At 44.9% G+C, this 11,277-nt stretch overlaps 1 protein-coding gene across 6 annotated transcripts in view; it reads left to right on the forward strand.

Annotated features, from left to right (window-relative positions):
• The window catches only part of TLE1 (TLE family member 1, transcriptional corepressor), an 86,159-nt gene extending 75,258 nt beyond the window's left edge, over positions 1 to 10,901 (forward strand). For all 6 annotated transcript variants that reach the window (XM_077905761.1, XM_077905768.1, XM_077905780.1 and 3 more), the window contains 6 exons: positions 1,917 to 2,166; positions 4,081 to 4,328; positions 7,431 to 7,578; positions 9,027 to 9,177; positions 10,109 to 10,185; positions 10,327 to 10,901. In XM_077905761.1, the coding sequence (XP_077761887.1) occupies positions 1,917 to 2,166; positions 4,081 to 4,328; positions 7,431 to 7,578; positions 9,027 to 9,177; positions 10,109 to 10,185; positions 10,327 to 10,434 (982 nt within the window). In that variant the 3' untranslated portion in view covers positions 10,435 to 10,901. The remainder of the gene's footprint in view (positions 1 to 1,916; positions 2,167 to 4,080; positions 4,329 to 7,430; positions 7,579 to 9,026; positions 9,178 to 10,108; positions 10,186 to 10,326) is intronic.
• Positions 10,902 to 11,277: the final 376 nt, after the last annotated feature.

The following is an 11,277-nucleotide window of genomic DNA, read 5'->3' on the forward strand; positions in this document are numbered from 1 at the left end:
GTATTTGATATTTTGCTCTCATAGAGAGAAAACAATACGTATATTTTCTTCTCAAGCTTAGGAAGTATGTAGGTTTTATGTGTAAGCAGGTTGGAAACCTAATATCCTATATCAGTTTTCAATTTTGTGCATGCTAGCTTATTTCACAAAATTTGAGTTAGCATTAAAATGAAAATTTGAGTTCTCTGTTAATACCCATGGTCTGTTAGATCTGTAAAGAGACTGCAAGGTGCCAATGACAAGTTCCAGAAAGGGCCCAGACTTATCCCAGAGGGTCACGGAAAGGAGAAAACTCTACGTACCTCATTTGTTATGTATGCAGACCTATAGAAAAGGCTTAATGTTGAACCTCTAAAACGCCTAGTGATGCTTCAGATAAGAAGTAAATGAAAGCAGGGACGCCTGGGTGGCTCAGTGGTCAAGTGATTGCCTTTAGCTCAAGATCCTTGGGTCCTGGGATCAAGTCCTTCTCCCTCTGCCTATGCCCCTCTTTCTGTGTCTCTCATGAATAAATAAATAAAATCTTAAAAAAAAAAAAAAAAAAGAAGTGAGAGCAGTGGTCTTCAAAGTGCCATGTGCATCATTCCATCAGTTTGGATGTTGGGGGTGTATCCTCCGCCCTCTATCTTTTTTGTGTGCATGTTATAATGTCTGTAATATACTAGTGCTTAAATCATTAGATCATAATGCATAAAATATGCTTTAAGATTTTGGGGTGGAAACAAGAATGTACTAGAATTAAGTTTGTTTGTTTGTAACAAGGGGGATGGGAAACAGCTTAAAGTAACATAAAAGTTTATTTCTCTCTCTCATAAGAGATACTGGCTGTCAGCAGCCCAGGGCAGGTCACATCCTCTTAGTGTCACCAAGGCCTCTGCATCCTATCCATGTGTTCTACGCCCTTCCACAATTGATTTCCATCTTCAGAGTCCCCTTGTGGCTCTGAGGGGCTGGTGGAGGTCTGGTCTCCTTGACTCATAGTCTAGACAGTAGGAAGGAGTAAGAAAAGAGCAGGAACCCCGATCTTACCCCCACCTTTAAAATTATTTTTCTTTTAATTAACAAACTTTATTTTTTAGAGCAGTTTTAGGTTCATAGCAAAATTGAGCCAAAGGTACAGAGAGCTTCTGTAAACCCCAGGGTTCCCTTCTTTGAAGTGATGAGCTGACTGCCACCCTCCCCTGCATGTATGTTGAGCCGTGTACATCTCCATGGTGAGAATGGGGCAAACCTGGCCACGGGGAAGCTTGGAAAATAGTAGAGAGCAGCTTTGCTGCCTTAGATAAAACTGGGGGTCATGGCCAAGGTAGATGGGGAGATGTTGAGAACACTTGAAATCGTCATAAAGCTACTTGATGCAAAAGTCTTTTACTGTTTTCTCTGGATTATGCAAAAGAGAGTAAATTCAAGCCTGAAACCGGTGCCTTTAGAAAACTTTTTGTGGTGTTAATGTTGAAATACACCGTTTGTTGTGCAAAATTATTATGAGTTCTTACGGACTTCATCTGAAGCATAAGAAATAGTCATTTAAAATTACGCTAAGAAATCCTACAATTATACAAAGTACATGGAAGGAGGTATTTTATGTTAATTTGGAAGCATAGTTAGCATTTGATATGGGATCGGAAGGAACGCTCTATGGAATGGCTAGGCAACAATCGAAAGACCGGTAAATACTGAAAAAAATACATAGTTCAACACACCTGTCCTTTGGTGCACCCTAGACTTCCGTTGGCCTGTGCTTTCAGTTTGTTCCTTCAGTAAATACTTCAGCTCCTACTGATTTCAAGAGACTCCTGAGGAGCACCGGTCCTTCCCTGTCGTCCCTGTAGACCTGCTGAGGTAACGACTAGCTGCTCTGTGCTAAACGTTCTGTCTCCTCTCCCCTCTCTCCCTGGCCTCCCCCTCTCCAAAAGCGCGTACTCCTTCCACGTGACCGCAGACGGTCAGATGCAGCCTGTCCCCTTCCCCCCCGACGCCCTCATCGGACCCGGCATCCCCCGCCACGCACGCCAGATCAACACCCTGAACCACGGGGAGGTGGTGTGCGCCGTGACCATCAGCAACCCCACGAGGCACGTGTACACGGGCGGGAAGGGCTGCGTCAAGGTCTGGGACATCAGCCACCCCGGCAACAAGAGCCCCGTCTCTCAGCTCGACTGTCTGGTGAGTGAACAGGAACTGGCCTCCGGGTAATGTCTCCCTGGAGACTCAATAAGGAAATGGCTGTTTGGGCCTGGGTTTTATTCCCATTATGAGGAAATGGAAACCCTTTCTGTTTCCTGCCGTTTGTTTAGCTCCCCCACCCCTCACCCTGCAATGAAACCTTGAAGGTTTCATTTGCTGCTGTTTCAGTGGTTCAGTCTCCGCACTGATGGATTTCTTTTAAAAGATATTTTCCAGGAGTTTACAGAAGCTGTCCTTGTTTCAATGTGTATTCAAAAGGGGGTTTCCCATTTAATGGATGAAAGCACAGCGAGGCCTGGACTCTGAGCCCTGCAATCCACTCAACTTTTAATTTCCCTGCAGCCTTCGGATAAATATTGAATAGTAAACATTTGATAACGTGGCATAAAAAAGTATTCTGAACGGAGTCTGTGTTTTCAGGGAGACCTGGAAGGGCTGGCCGGGTTTTATTACTTTAACTTCAGGAAAGGTTAATGGATCACACTGCCGAGAAAATGGGGTGGCCGCAGGCAAAAGGGGAATGGGGAGAATGCTTTCCCAGAGCACCTGAATCCGCCTTCTCCCCTGAGTGAGGGAATACCGTTTTTGCATTTCTCGGGATCAAAGAACCTGTCGGGACAGGTCTCGATCTCTAAACCGTGACCCCAGACTTTACAGACCACATATCACGGCCCCCCTGGCCCCGATAGGGTGCCTGCCTGCGCTTTCCCATGGTCGGTGGTGCGGTTTACCCACACCGCCTGCCCAGCGACTGCTGAGGATTCTGGAGACAGAGGTTTCCAGAAGAAGAACAGCAGTGTTTTAGAGATGCAAAAGCCTTTTTTTGGAGTTGTGATTGATTTACTTTTTAATCAAACAGCTTTAAAAGATCTCAATTAATGAGATTTCAACATGCTTACACATAGGCCCACATTCTATAAAGTAGGGATGTTTTGTGATACTCATCACCATTTTTTTTTTTTTTTTAATTTACGTGCTTAGAGCCTTTCTCATCTTTGAATAATAGGCCATGGTCAAAGCACAGGGAAAACTTCAGTTCTGTTTGGTTTGAAGGTTACCAGTTATTTCTTTCAGGGAAGGGAGGGACATTTTTAGGTTCCACCTTCCTTTTTTTTTTTTTTTTTTTTTTTTTTTTCAAGAGGTAGGGACTGAGGCAGAGGGAGAACTTTCTGCAGGCTCCACGCTCCACGCCCATCATGGATCCTATGACCCTGAGATCATGACCTCAGCTGAAATCAAGGGTCCGACACTTAACCAACCGAGCCACTCAGCACCCCTCTCACCTTCCTTAATATGTGTTGGTTTTGATAGAGAGATGCCCTCTTTTATCAATTTCTTTGAGCTGAGAGGCTTGAATATGGCAGCAGCTGTGTTACCTCTTGAGAAAGCAGGTCTGTTAAAGTCTTAATAAGGATCCACATGGCTAATGAAGGCACAGTGCTAATGAAGACGTCTTAAGTAAAGATTTAAGAGTAATGAAAACCAGAACATAGGCAGTAGGTCTGTAGTTTCCAAGTAGTAAATAAGGGAAGGTGATGAGGTCAGAGATTTATAACCCAGCTTTGAAAAGTGGTTTCTTCACAGAGAAGTACGTACACACCTACCTTGCAACCACTGATCATTTCAGTTCTTTTTACTCAGCAGGAAACTGGGTGTCAGGAATAGTTCCATCTAAGAGTTTGCACGTGCCTGAGCAAGCCTCGGAGTTTTTTTATTTACTGTTTCAAAGGGGACAGTTACACCTGGATCCTGATCTTTGCTACTGAACTCTTGCTTTATTAGTGTCCACAAAATACCACTTTTCAAGTCAAAAACCAAGATAGCAGTTGGAGAGCATGGTATTGTTACTGCTTGGTCATGCATCATAGCAATTGAATTATGTTTATTTCACAGAACAGGGATAACTACATCCGTTCCTGCAAATTGCTCCCTGATGGTTGTACCCTCATAGTGGGAGGGGAAGCCAGTACTCTGTCCATCTGGGACCTGGCAGCTCCCACCCCGCGCATCAAGGCAGAGCTGACGTCCTCAGCCCCTGCCTGCTACGCCCTGGCCATCAGCCCCGACTCCAAGGTCTGCTTCTCATGCTGCAGTGACGGTAACATCGCGGTCTGGGACCTGCACAACCAGACACTGGTGAGGTGAGCAGATGTGGTTTTCTAGGGTGGGGGTTCCCTCTTTGGGTCCCTGGGCCTTCAAGCCTCCTGTCCCCTCTGCCTCTCTGGCTGCACCCAGGCTCTCAGCCCATGTTAGGAGCCTCCTTTTTGCCAGGCGTAGACCTCTAGGTATTGGGAGTGTGAAGACAAAACTTGGACACTGTTGTCTGGGGGGCTTACAGCCTTGCTGCTGTGCTTGCTGTCCCCCACACTTTACCTTCCCAACATCCCCATTCTTCAGCCACTTAGAGATGCCAGGCTTATTCAAAAAATATTCCTGACTTCCGCCAAGTGGAGGCATACATACCATGGGATTACATGGCAGTACGGAGGGTTGTTAATACCAGATGTTTTTGGCTTTGACTAGAACCTTGTTTGTGCAAGTAGAAGCCAAGTGACAGAGGATAACAGAAAATCAACAGAAGGACATTAGAGGAAGACACACACAAAACAGTTTTAAAGTATCCTTGTTTCTCAAAAACTAAATCAGCACTGTCCAAGGGTCATTCTCCCCAGGAATGAGCCCAACTTCCTGGAATCTGTCCTCTTAACTGTGGTGACAGCTGCAGTCCTGCCAGCCCAGTGTCTCTTCTCAGCCCTGGCCAGTTCCTTCCCTCTGCTGGAGTCAGAGTCCACACCAGAGATGTTACAGAAAAGTTTCCAAAGGGAAGCACCAGTTAAACATCCCAGGTAAAACTGGTGTGTGTTCTGGTTTATTCCCTATTTCAACTTTGCTCAGAAGTGCTCTTCATTTATGGTGTGTTTTAGGCTCATGAATTACTTAACAGGTCCCCTAATGCTTTGGGTCCATGTGCCAGAGCAAAGGGATGGACTTTAGATGTCATTATAGCAGCTTAGTCTCTGTCCAGATGTCCTCTGTAGAAATCCAGTCAGTGTCACAGAGCCAGGCTCTGTCCCTGTGTGTGGGTGACACCATGGCCATTATTTTTCTCTTGTCACCTGCTGAGCAGCTCAGAATGTGCAGAATGGACACATGCAGCTGGAGCTGACACCCCCTTCAAACTTTTAGCCCAACAGGTGTTTGTTGTTTTTTTTCTTTTCTTTTTTTTTTTTTTTTAATCTCAATAAATAGCACTTTCAACATTTTAATTCTAAGGCCTTTTCAAATACTAATCCGTTTAATCCTCAGAACATCTGCACTGCTATTATTTTGATTTTATAGGTAAGGAACCTGAGGTACACAGAGAGGTTAAGTCTGTTTGCCTGGCTCACACAATTGGGTGTGGGGGAGATGTGATGGGGCACAGGCATGCTGTTCTTATGTCTGTGCTCTGAACTCCTGCTCTGTGCTGGCGCCCTGCTGAATATAACAGGGTAATGTTTTACAAATGTCTTGCTCAGTTTGGGTTGGCTGCAGGTGGCTGGTGGCTTCTCTGTATGAGAAGGTGACATGGAATCTGCTGAGCATCTCAGTATCTCCCGAGACCCAGCACGGTCTGAGCCTGTCTTCCAGGAGCCTGAGATTAGTACCGAGATTTGTGGGTGGGAGGGGTGGAGGAACACCCACCAGGCACCTGACGTCAGCAGAGAAAGGCATTCATGACTCCTAGAGAATGCAGAGAGGTCACTGGGTTTCTCGAGTAGAAACCAGGATGGAATAGCAGAACTTTCACAAGATGAGTCTGAGACTGCAGTCGTCCTGGGTGACCTGTGGGGAAGTCTTGGAGGAAAGGGCAGCTGGCTGGGGTACGTGTGCATGGGACATGGTGGGGAGGGTTGCGTGCATGCGGGGAAGAGGACGAAGATGGATATTCAGAATAGCTTTTAGAGGAACGATTTTTGAAGCTCTCATCTTAGAATTCACATCAAGTGGTGCTTTGTCTTGTCTTCCACACTCCTTAAACTCTTTTTTTTTTTAAATGATTTTATTTATTTAGTCGAGAGAGAGGCAGAGACACAGACAGAGGGAGAAGCAGGCTCCCTGCGGGGAGCCCAATGTGGGACTCAATCCCAGGACCCCAGGCTCATGCCCTGAGCCAAGGGCAGACGCTCAACTGAGCTACCCAGGCATCCCCACACTCCACTCATTAAATTCTAAGCTCAGTTTCAAAGTTTGGAGCTCTGTGAGAATAATAAGGTGAAGGGACCTAGAGGAAGGACAGACATAGAGACTCCTCTCTGGGTGTTGAAACTCCCCAGCCCCTCTAACGTATCCCGCCTGGTTCCCCGTAGCAATGGGGTCTGTTCTGGTCACTTCCTTGCTGGCTCCCTCCTGCCCTGCAGAACCAGGTCCAGAATCCACAAACCACCAACCCTGCGGTGGCTCAGTGTGGCCTCTCCCTCAGCAGACCCCACCTCGGGCCTAGCAGAGCCTCTTTGTGCCACAAACCCCTGTCACTTGATTGTTTCTGGTCTTGTTTTTTTGACTGAACCACAGGAGTTCTCTCTAAGAGAGAACCTTGAGCTGACCTTCAAGGCAGGGTCCTGCGGAGTGCCCATGGGTCAGCCTCAGAAGTTAGTGGTCTCTGCTCAGTGCCCCCGAATCAGGAGGATGGTATGATCCTTCATCTCTGGGAGTCCAGATTTCCTAACGCAGGGCTCTTTCTAACACAGAAAGCGAGGTTGAGTAAATATGTGAGCTCATGCTGTGTTGGCATGGAGGGCATTGCCTTGTGGACTCCCTCATGGAAAAGGGAGTGTTTCTGGGACCCTGAGCTGGTAATGTACTGATGCAGGCCGACGTCTTTCTTTACAGAATACACTTGGGATTCTGTGTGTTTGTCCTTCTTTTTTTTTTTCTTTTAACACTCAAACACTTTTCCAGACCCGGGAGGAATTTTACCTTCCAGACGGATTTGTAAGAAGAGCTACAAGAGCGCATTTAACTTCTCCTGTGTGATGACCTAAAATGGCATTCCATTTCTTTAGCACTTGGATCGTGAAAAAAGAAAAGGGAAAAAAATCTGCAGGTGCTGTTTCCTCCTCGGGGGAAGGTTAGTTTGATCTTGCACATCAGCAGACACTGAAGAGATGACACACACACCCCGCGTCCAAAACTAACAACACAACAGTGTTTACCTTGAGCTCTGGCAGGAAATCATTATTCAATCTCGTTTGTTTTATCAGGCAATTCCAGGGCCACACAGATGGGGCCAGCTGTATTGACATTTCTAACGATGGCACCAAGCTCTGGACGGGTGGCCTGGACAACACGGTCAGGTCCTGGGACCTACGCGAGGGGCGCCAGCTGCAGCAGCACGACTTCACCTCACAGGTGATGTGCTTTTCCCCACAGGAATCTCTGAAGTGGCCTGTGTGTGATGTCTTCCTCCCTTCATACCCCGTGGCAGTAATTATGAGGCAGACAGACTAGCCTTAAATTTGAGATACCCATTTAAAACAAACAATAAAAAAAACCCACAAACAAAGCCTCTGAAATGCTTAGCGTGGTTTCTAAAACTTTGTCAGTAAGACCTGTGAGTTTTACTTATATGTGAGTTCACCGCAGGAACTTGTTCAGCAAAGGACATACAGTTTGACCTGCTGTACATATTCCCATCATCTAGTGTGGGGGGTGAGAGGTCATTATTGGATCCACATATAAACAGAGCTTGAAAAATGTGCCGGGTTATCATGAGGAGTCAAGAAAAATCACAACACTCTGAAAGTTAATTCATTTCCCTTGCATAGGGGAGCTTAAAAAATGCAGCAGCATCTCAGTGGTTGCCCATTTTCTTATTCATCCCTCGGAAACTGGACTCGTGGCTGGCTAGATTTATGGAGGTTTGAAATTACAGGAAATGGCAACTTTGTGGGTCATGGAGATGAGTTAGATATCGAGTATCTGAATCTAGACTTGTTCTGGGAACAACGGTGCCATTCTAGGTGTCTTCTGACGGTGGGATTGATCTTTTGATCATTACTCGTGTATAGCTGTGCATAATTCTAAATTTTGTGTCCCTGTTAATCTTGTGGGGAGTCTCTTAGAGTCTTCTCATTCCAGCCCTTTTCTCGGCATGAGTTAGGCTACTGTTTTTGGTCTGCCTTTTTAAAAAAAATAACTTCTTATGGAAAATTTCAGATATATACAAGTGGAGAGAATGTCCTAGCATATGGAAGTAAGAGAAGTATCCGATAAACCCCATTTGCTCATTACTCAGCTTTACAGCTGCAAACCCATAACTGGTCTCATGTATCATCCCTGCCCCCCAAACACTGGATTGTTTTAATGTAAATCCCAGACCTCGTGTCATTTCATCCATAAGCATTTCAGGGAGTATCTGCAAAGGATAAGCACCACGTGAAAACATACACACAGATGTCATTATTAGTAAGACTCATTTCTTGGGGCACCTGGCCAGAAGAGCATGTGGCTCTTGATCTCGGGGTCGTGAGTTTGAGCCCCACATTGGGGGTAGAGATTATTTAAATATGTAAACTTAAAAAAATACTTTTTAAAAAATAATTTCATTCCGTGTGATGTATGTATTCCAAGTTTTCTGATTGTTTTCATAAAGGTTTTTAACACATAGTGTGTCTGTGTTGGGTCTCTTGTCCCATGTACATGGGACATGTCCCATGTAGTACATGGACTGTACTACAGACTGGAGTTTGCTGAATTGCATCTCCTCTTCTTTGCTAATTTACCCCCATTTCTTGTTGCCATTTTACTTCTCAGTTTATTGGGCAAAATCACTAGTGAGCCTGTTCTGCTTCCTACAGATCTTCTCCCTTGGATACTGCCCAACTGGGGAGTGGCTGGCCGTGGGCATGGAGAGTAGCAATGTGGAAGTTCTTCATGTAAATAAGCCTGACAAGTACCAGCTGCATCTCCATGAGAGCTGCGTGCTGTCCCTAAAATTTGCTTATTGTGGTGAGTGGAGCTGAAAGGAAACTGGAGGATGCCAGTGGCCTCAATAGAAAATACTTCTAAAAAAATACAGTGGAGATCATGTCTGGAAAAAATGTTCTCTGAGCAGCTGGATGCAATAATTCTATTGTCTTAATATGTCCCTCAGAGCATAGTGATGTCCGTTTCAACCCATTTTCCTAATATGAGAAAAGTCAGTAGGTAATGCTTGCAAGGTTTTGACAGATTTTTTTATTATTATTGTTATCATTATTATTATTATCATCATTATCATTATTATTTAGCGGGGGAGTCTGGGGCCGAGGTGGAGGGCAGTTAGTTACCACTCTAACGCGGGGAGGAACTTACAGAAGCCTGGGGCAGGCACACTGGAAGTCACTTTGGATTGAGCAGGATAGGGAATGAGGATCAGAGAAGGGATTATTTAGCTTCCCCCACATGGTTATATGCTGCAATGAAGAAGAGGGAAGAAGTTCATGTGGAGTCGGATTATTTGTTCTTGGAGCGGACTGAGGGATGAGTGGCCATTATCACTGAGCACATTCCATGTGCCATATATTCGTGTCTGGCATTTTACTCAAGTTCATCATTTAATCCTTCCTAGACCCATTTCATCATGAGGGAAGTGATGAAAAGGACAGTAGCTTCATCATCTCACTATTTGAGGACCCACTGTGTGCTGAGTGTTCCGAAGTGTATCTGGTGGCTCATGGGGCTGACACAGTCCCTGCCGCTTTGATAAAACCCAAGACCACAGGTGGTTCACGGTGGAGCCCAGATTTAAAACCTGATCTCTCCCCTCACGTCCCAGCCAAAGCCATTGCACATGATAGTTCATGATTAGAAATGCTCTGAGTTTGTTTTAGTCTGGGTTGCTAATAGTATAGTAGGTATTTTAATCTTGCTAAACCCCATATTCCTTTGCTGACTCTAGGTAAATGGTTTGTGAGTACTGGCAAGGACAACCTTCTCAATGCTTGGCGGACCCCCTACGGAGCTAGTATATTCCAGGTGGGTCAGTGCCCCTTCCAGGAATGGCAGTTTGATGAGGGCATTCTCCATGACTCCAGAAGTGAAGGTGCCTGGGGGAGGAGCAGGGTCTCTGAGCATCGCCATTCACAGAAAATCTTTGCCCCTTGTTTTCTCTTCCAGTCCAAAGAGTCCTCATCTGTGCTTAGCTGTGACATCTCAGTGGATGATAAGTACATAGTCACTGGCTCAGGAGACAAGAAGGCTACAGTCTACGAAGTCATCTACTGAAAACATGGGTTTAACGTTTATAGTTGAATCGGGCCAAAATGTTTTGAATTTGTAGAAATAGAAAAGTTGTAACTTTAAAAGGAAAAAAAAAAACCACCATGAAAACCTGTTTCCAAACCTTGACACAAAACTATTTTGAGTCTACAAAGAGGAGGCAACGAGTCCCATCAACTGAAGGTCACCGATCTACCTAGACCAAATGGACACCGAGGCAGAGTGGACAGAGGGGCCAAGGGCTGTAGGCAGAGCCTGTACTTTCCTTTCTGTGTGATCTGCCTAGATTACCTTTCTGTTCCTTGCAGTTCCCCTCACGTTCTGTGCTTGGTAGAGCAGTGGTGTCTCCAATGAACTTGTTTCCTGGTTTTGCATCTTGTGAAATGTTTTTTTGTATTTTTGTTGAAGGTTAAACATTTGTATAAATTGTAAATATATTTGGTTTATTACAGTAAAGGCTTTAGTACCAATAAGTGGTTTTCCCTTTCCTTCTTTTCTGTTTCTATCAAAGCTTTGGGATCATTAATGTAGATTTTATCAGCAAAGTCCACACATTTGCAGAGGATGTTTAAAAATGCACTTTTGAATTTGCCAATATATTTGCCATGGCACCTGATCAACACTTCTGAGTTCCTGGGAACTCAAGACTAGGAATAGTCAGTCCTTGAAGGTTTGCTAGTGACACTTTTATTTGGGAAGCTAAAATAACTTCATCAGGATTCATGTTTCCTTTTTTAAGATACGCTTGTGATTGGAGGTCACAAATTAAAACTCTGCTTTTTCCTGGTGATTCATAGGGAGACAGAATATTCTCTAGGAAAGGCCATCTTCAAATCTTTCTTGGCACAT

The sequence above is a fragment of the Canis aureus genome, chromosome 1, assembly GCF_053574225.1.
Source record: "Canis aureus isolate CA01 chromosome 1, VMU_Caureus_v.1.0, whole genome shotgun sequence".
Classification (NCBI taxonomy): domain Eukaryota; kingdom Metazoa; phylum Chordata; class Mammalia; order Carnivora; family Canidae; genus Canis; species Canis aureus.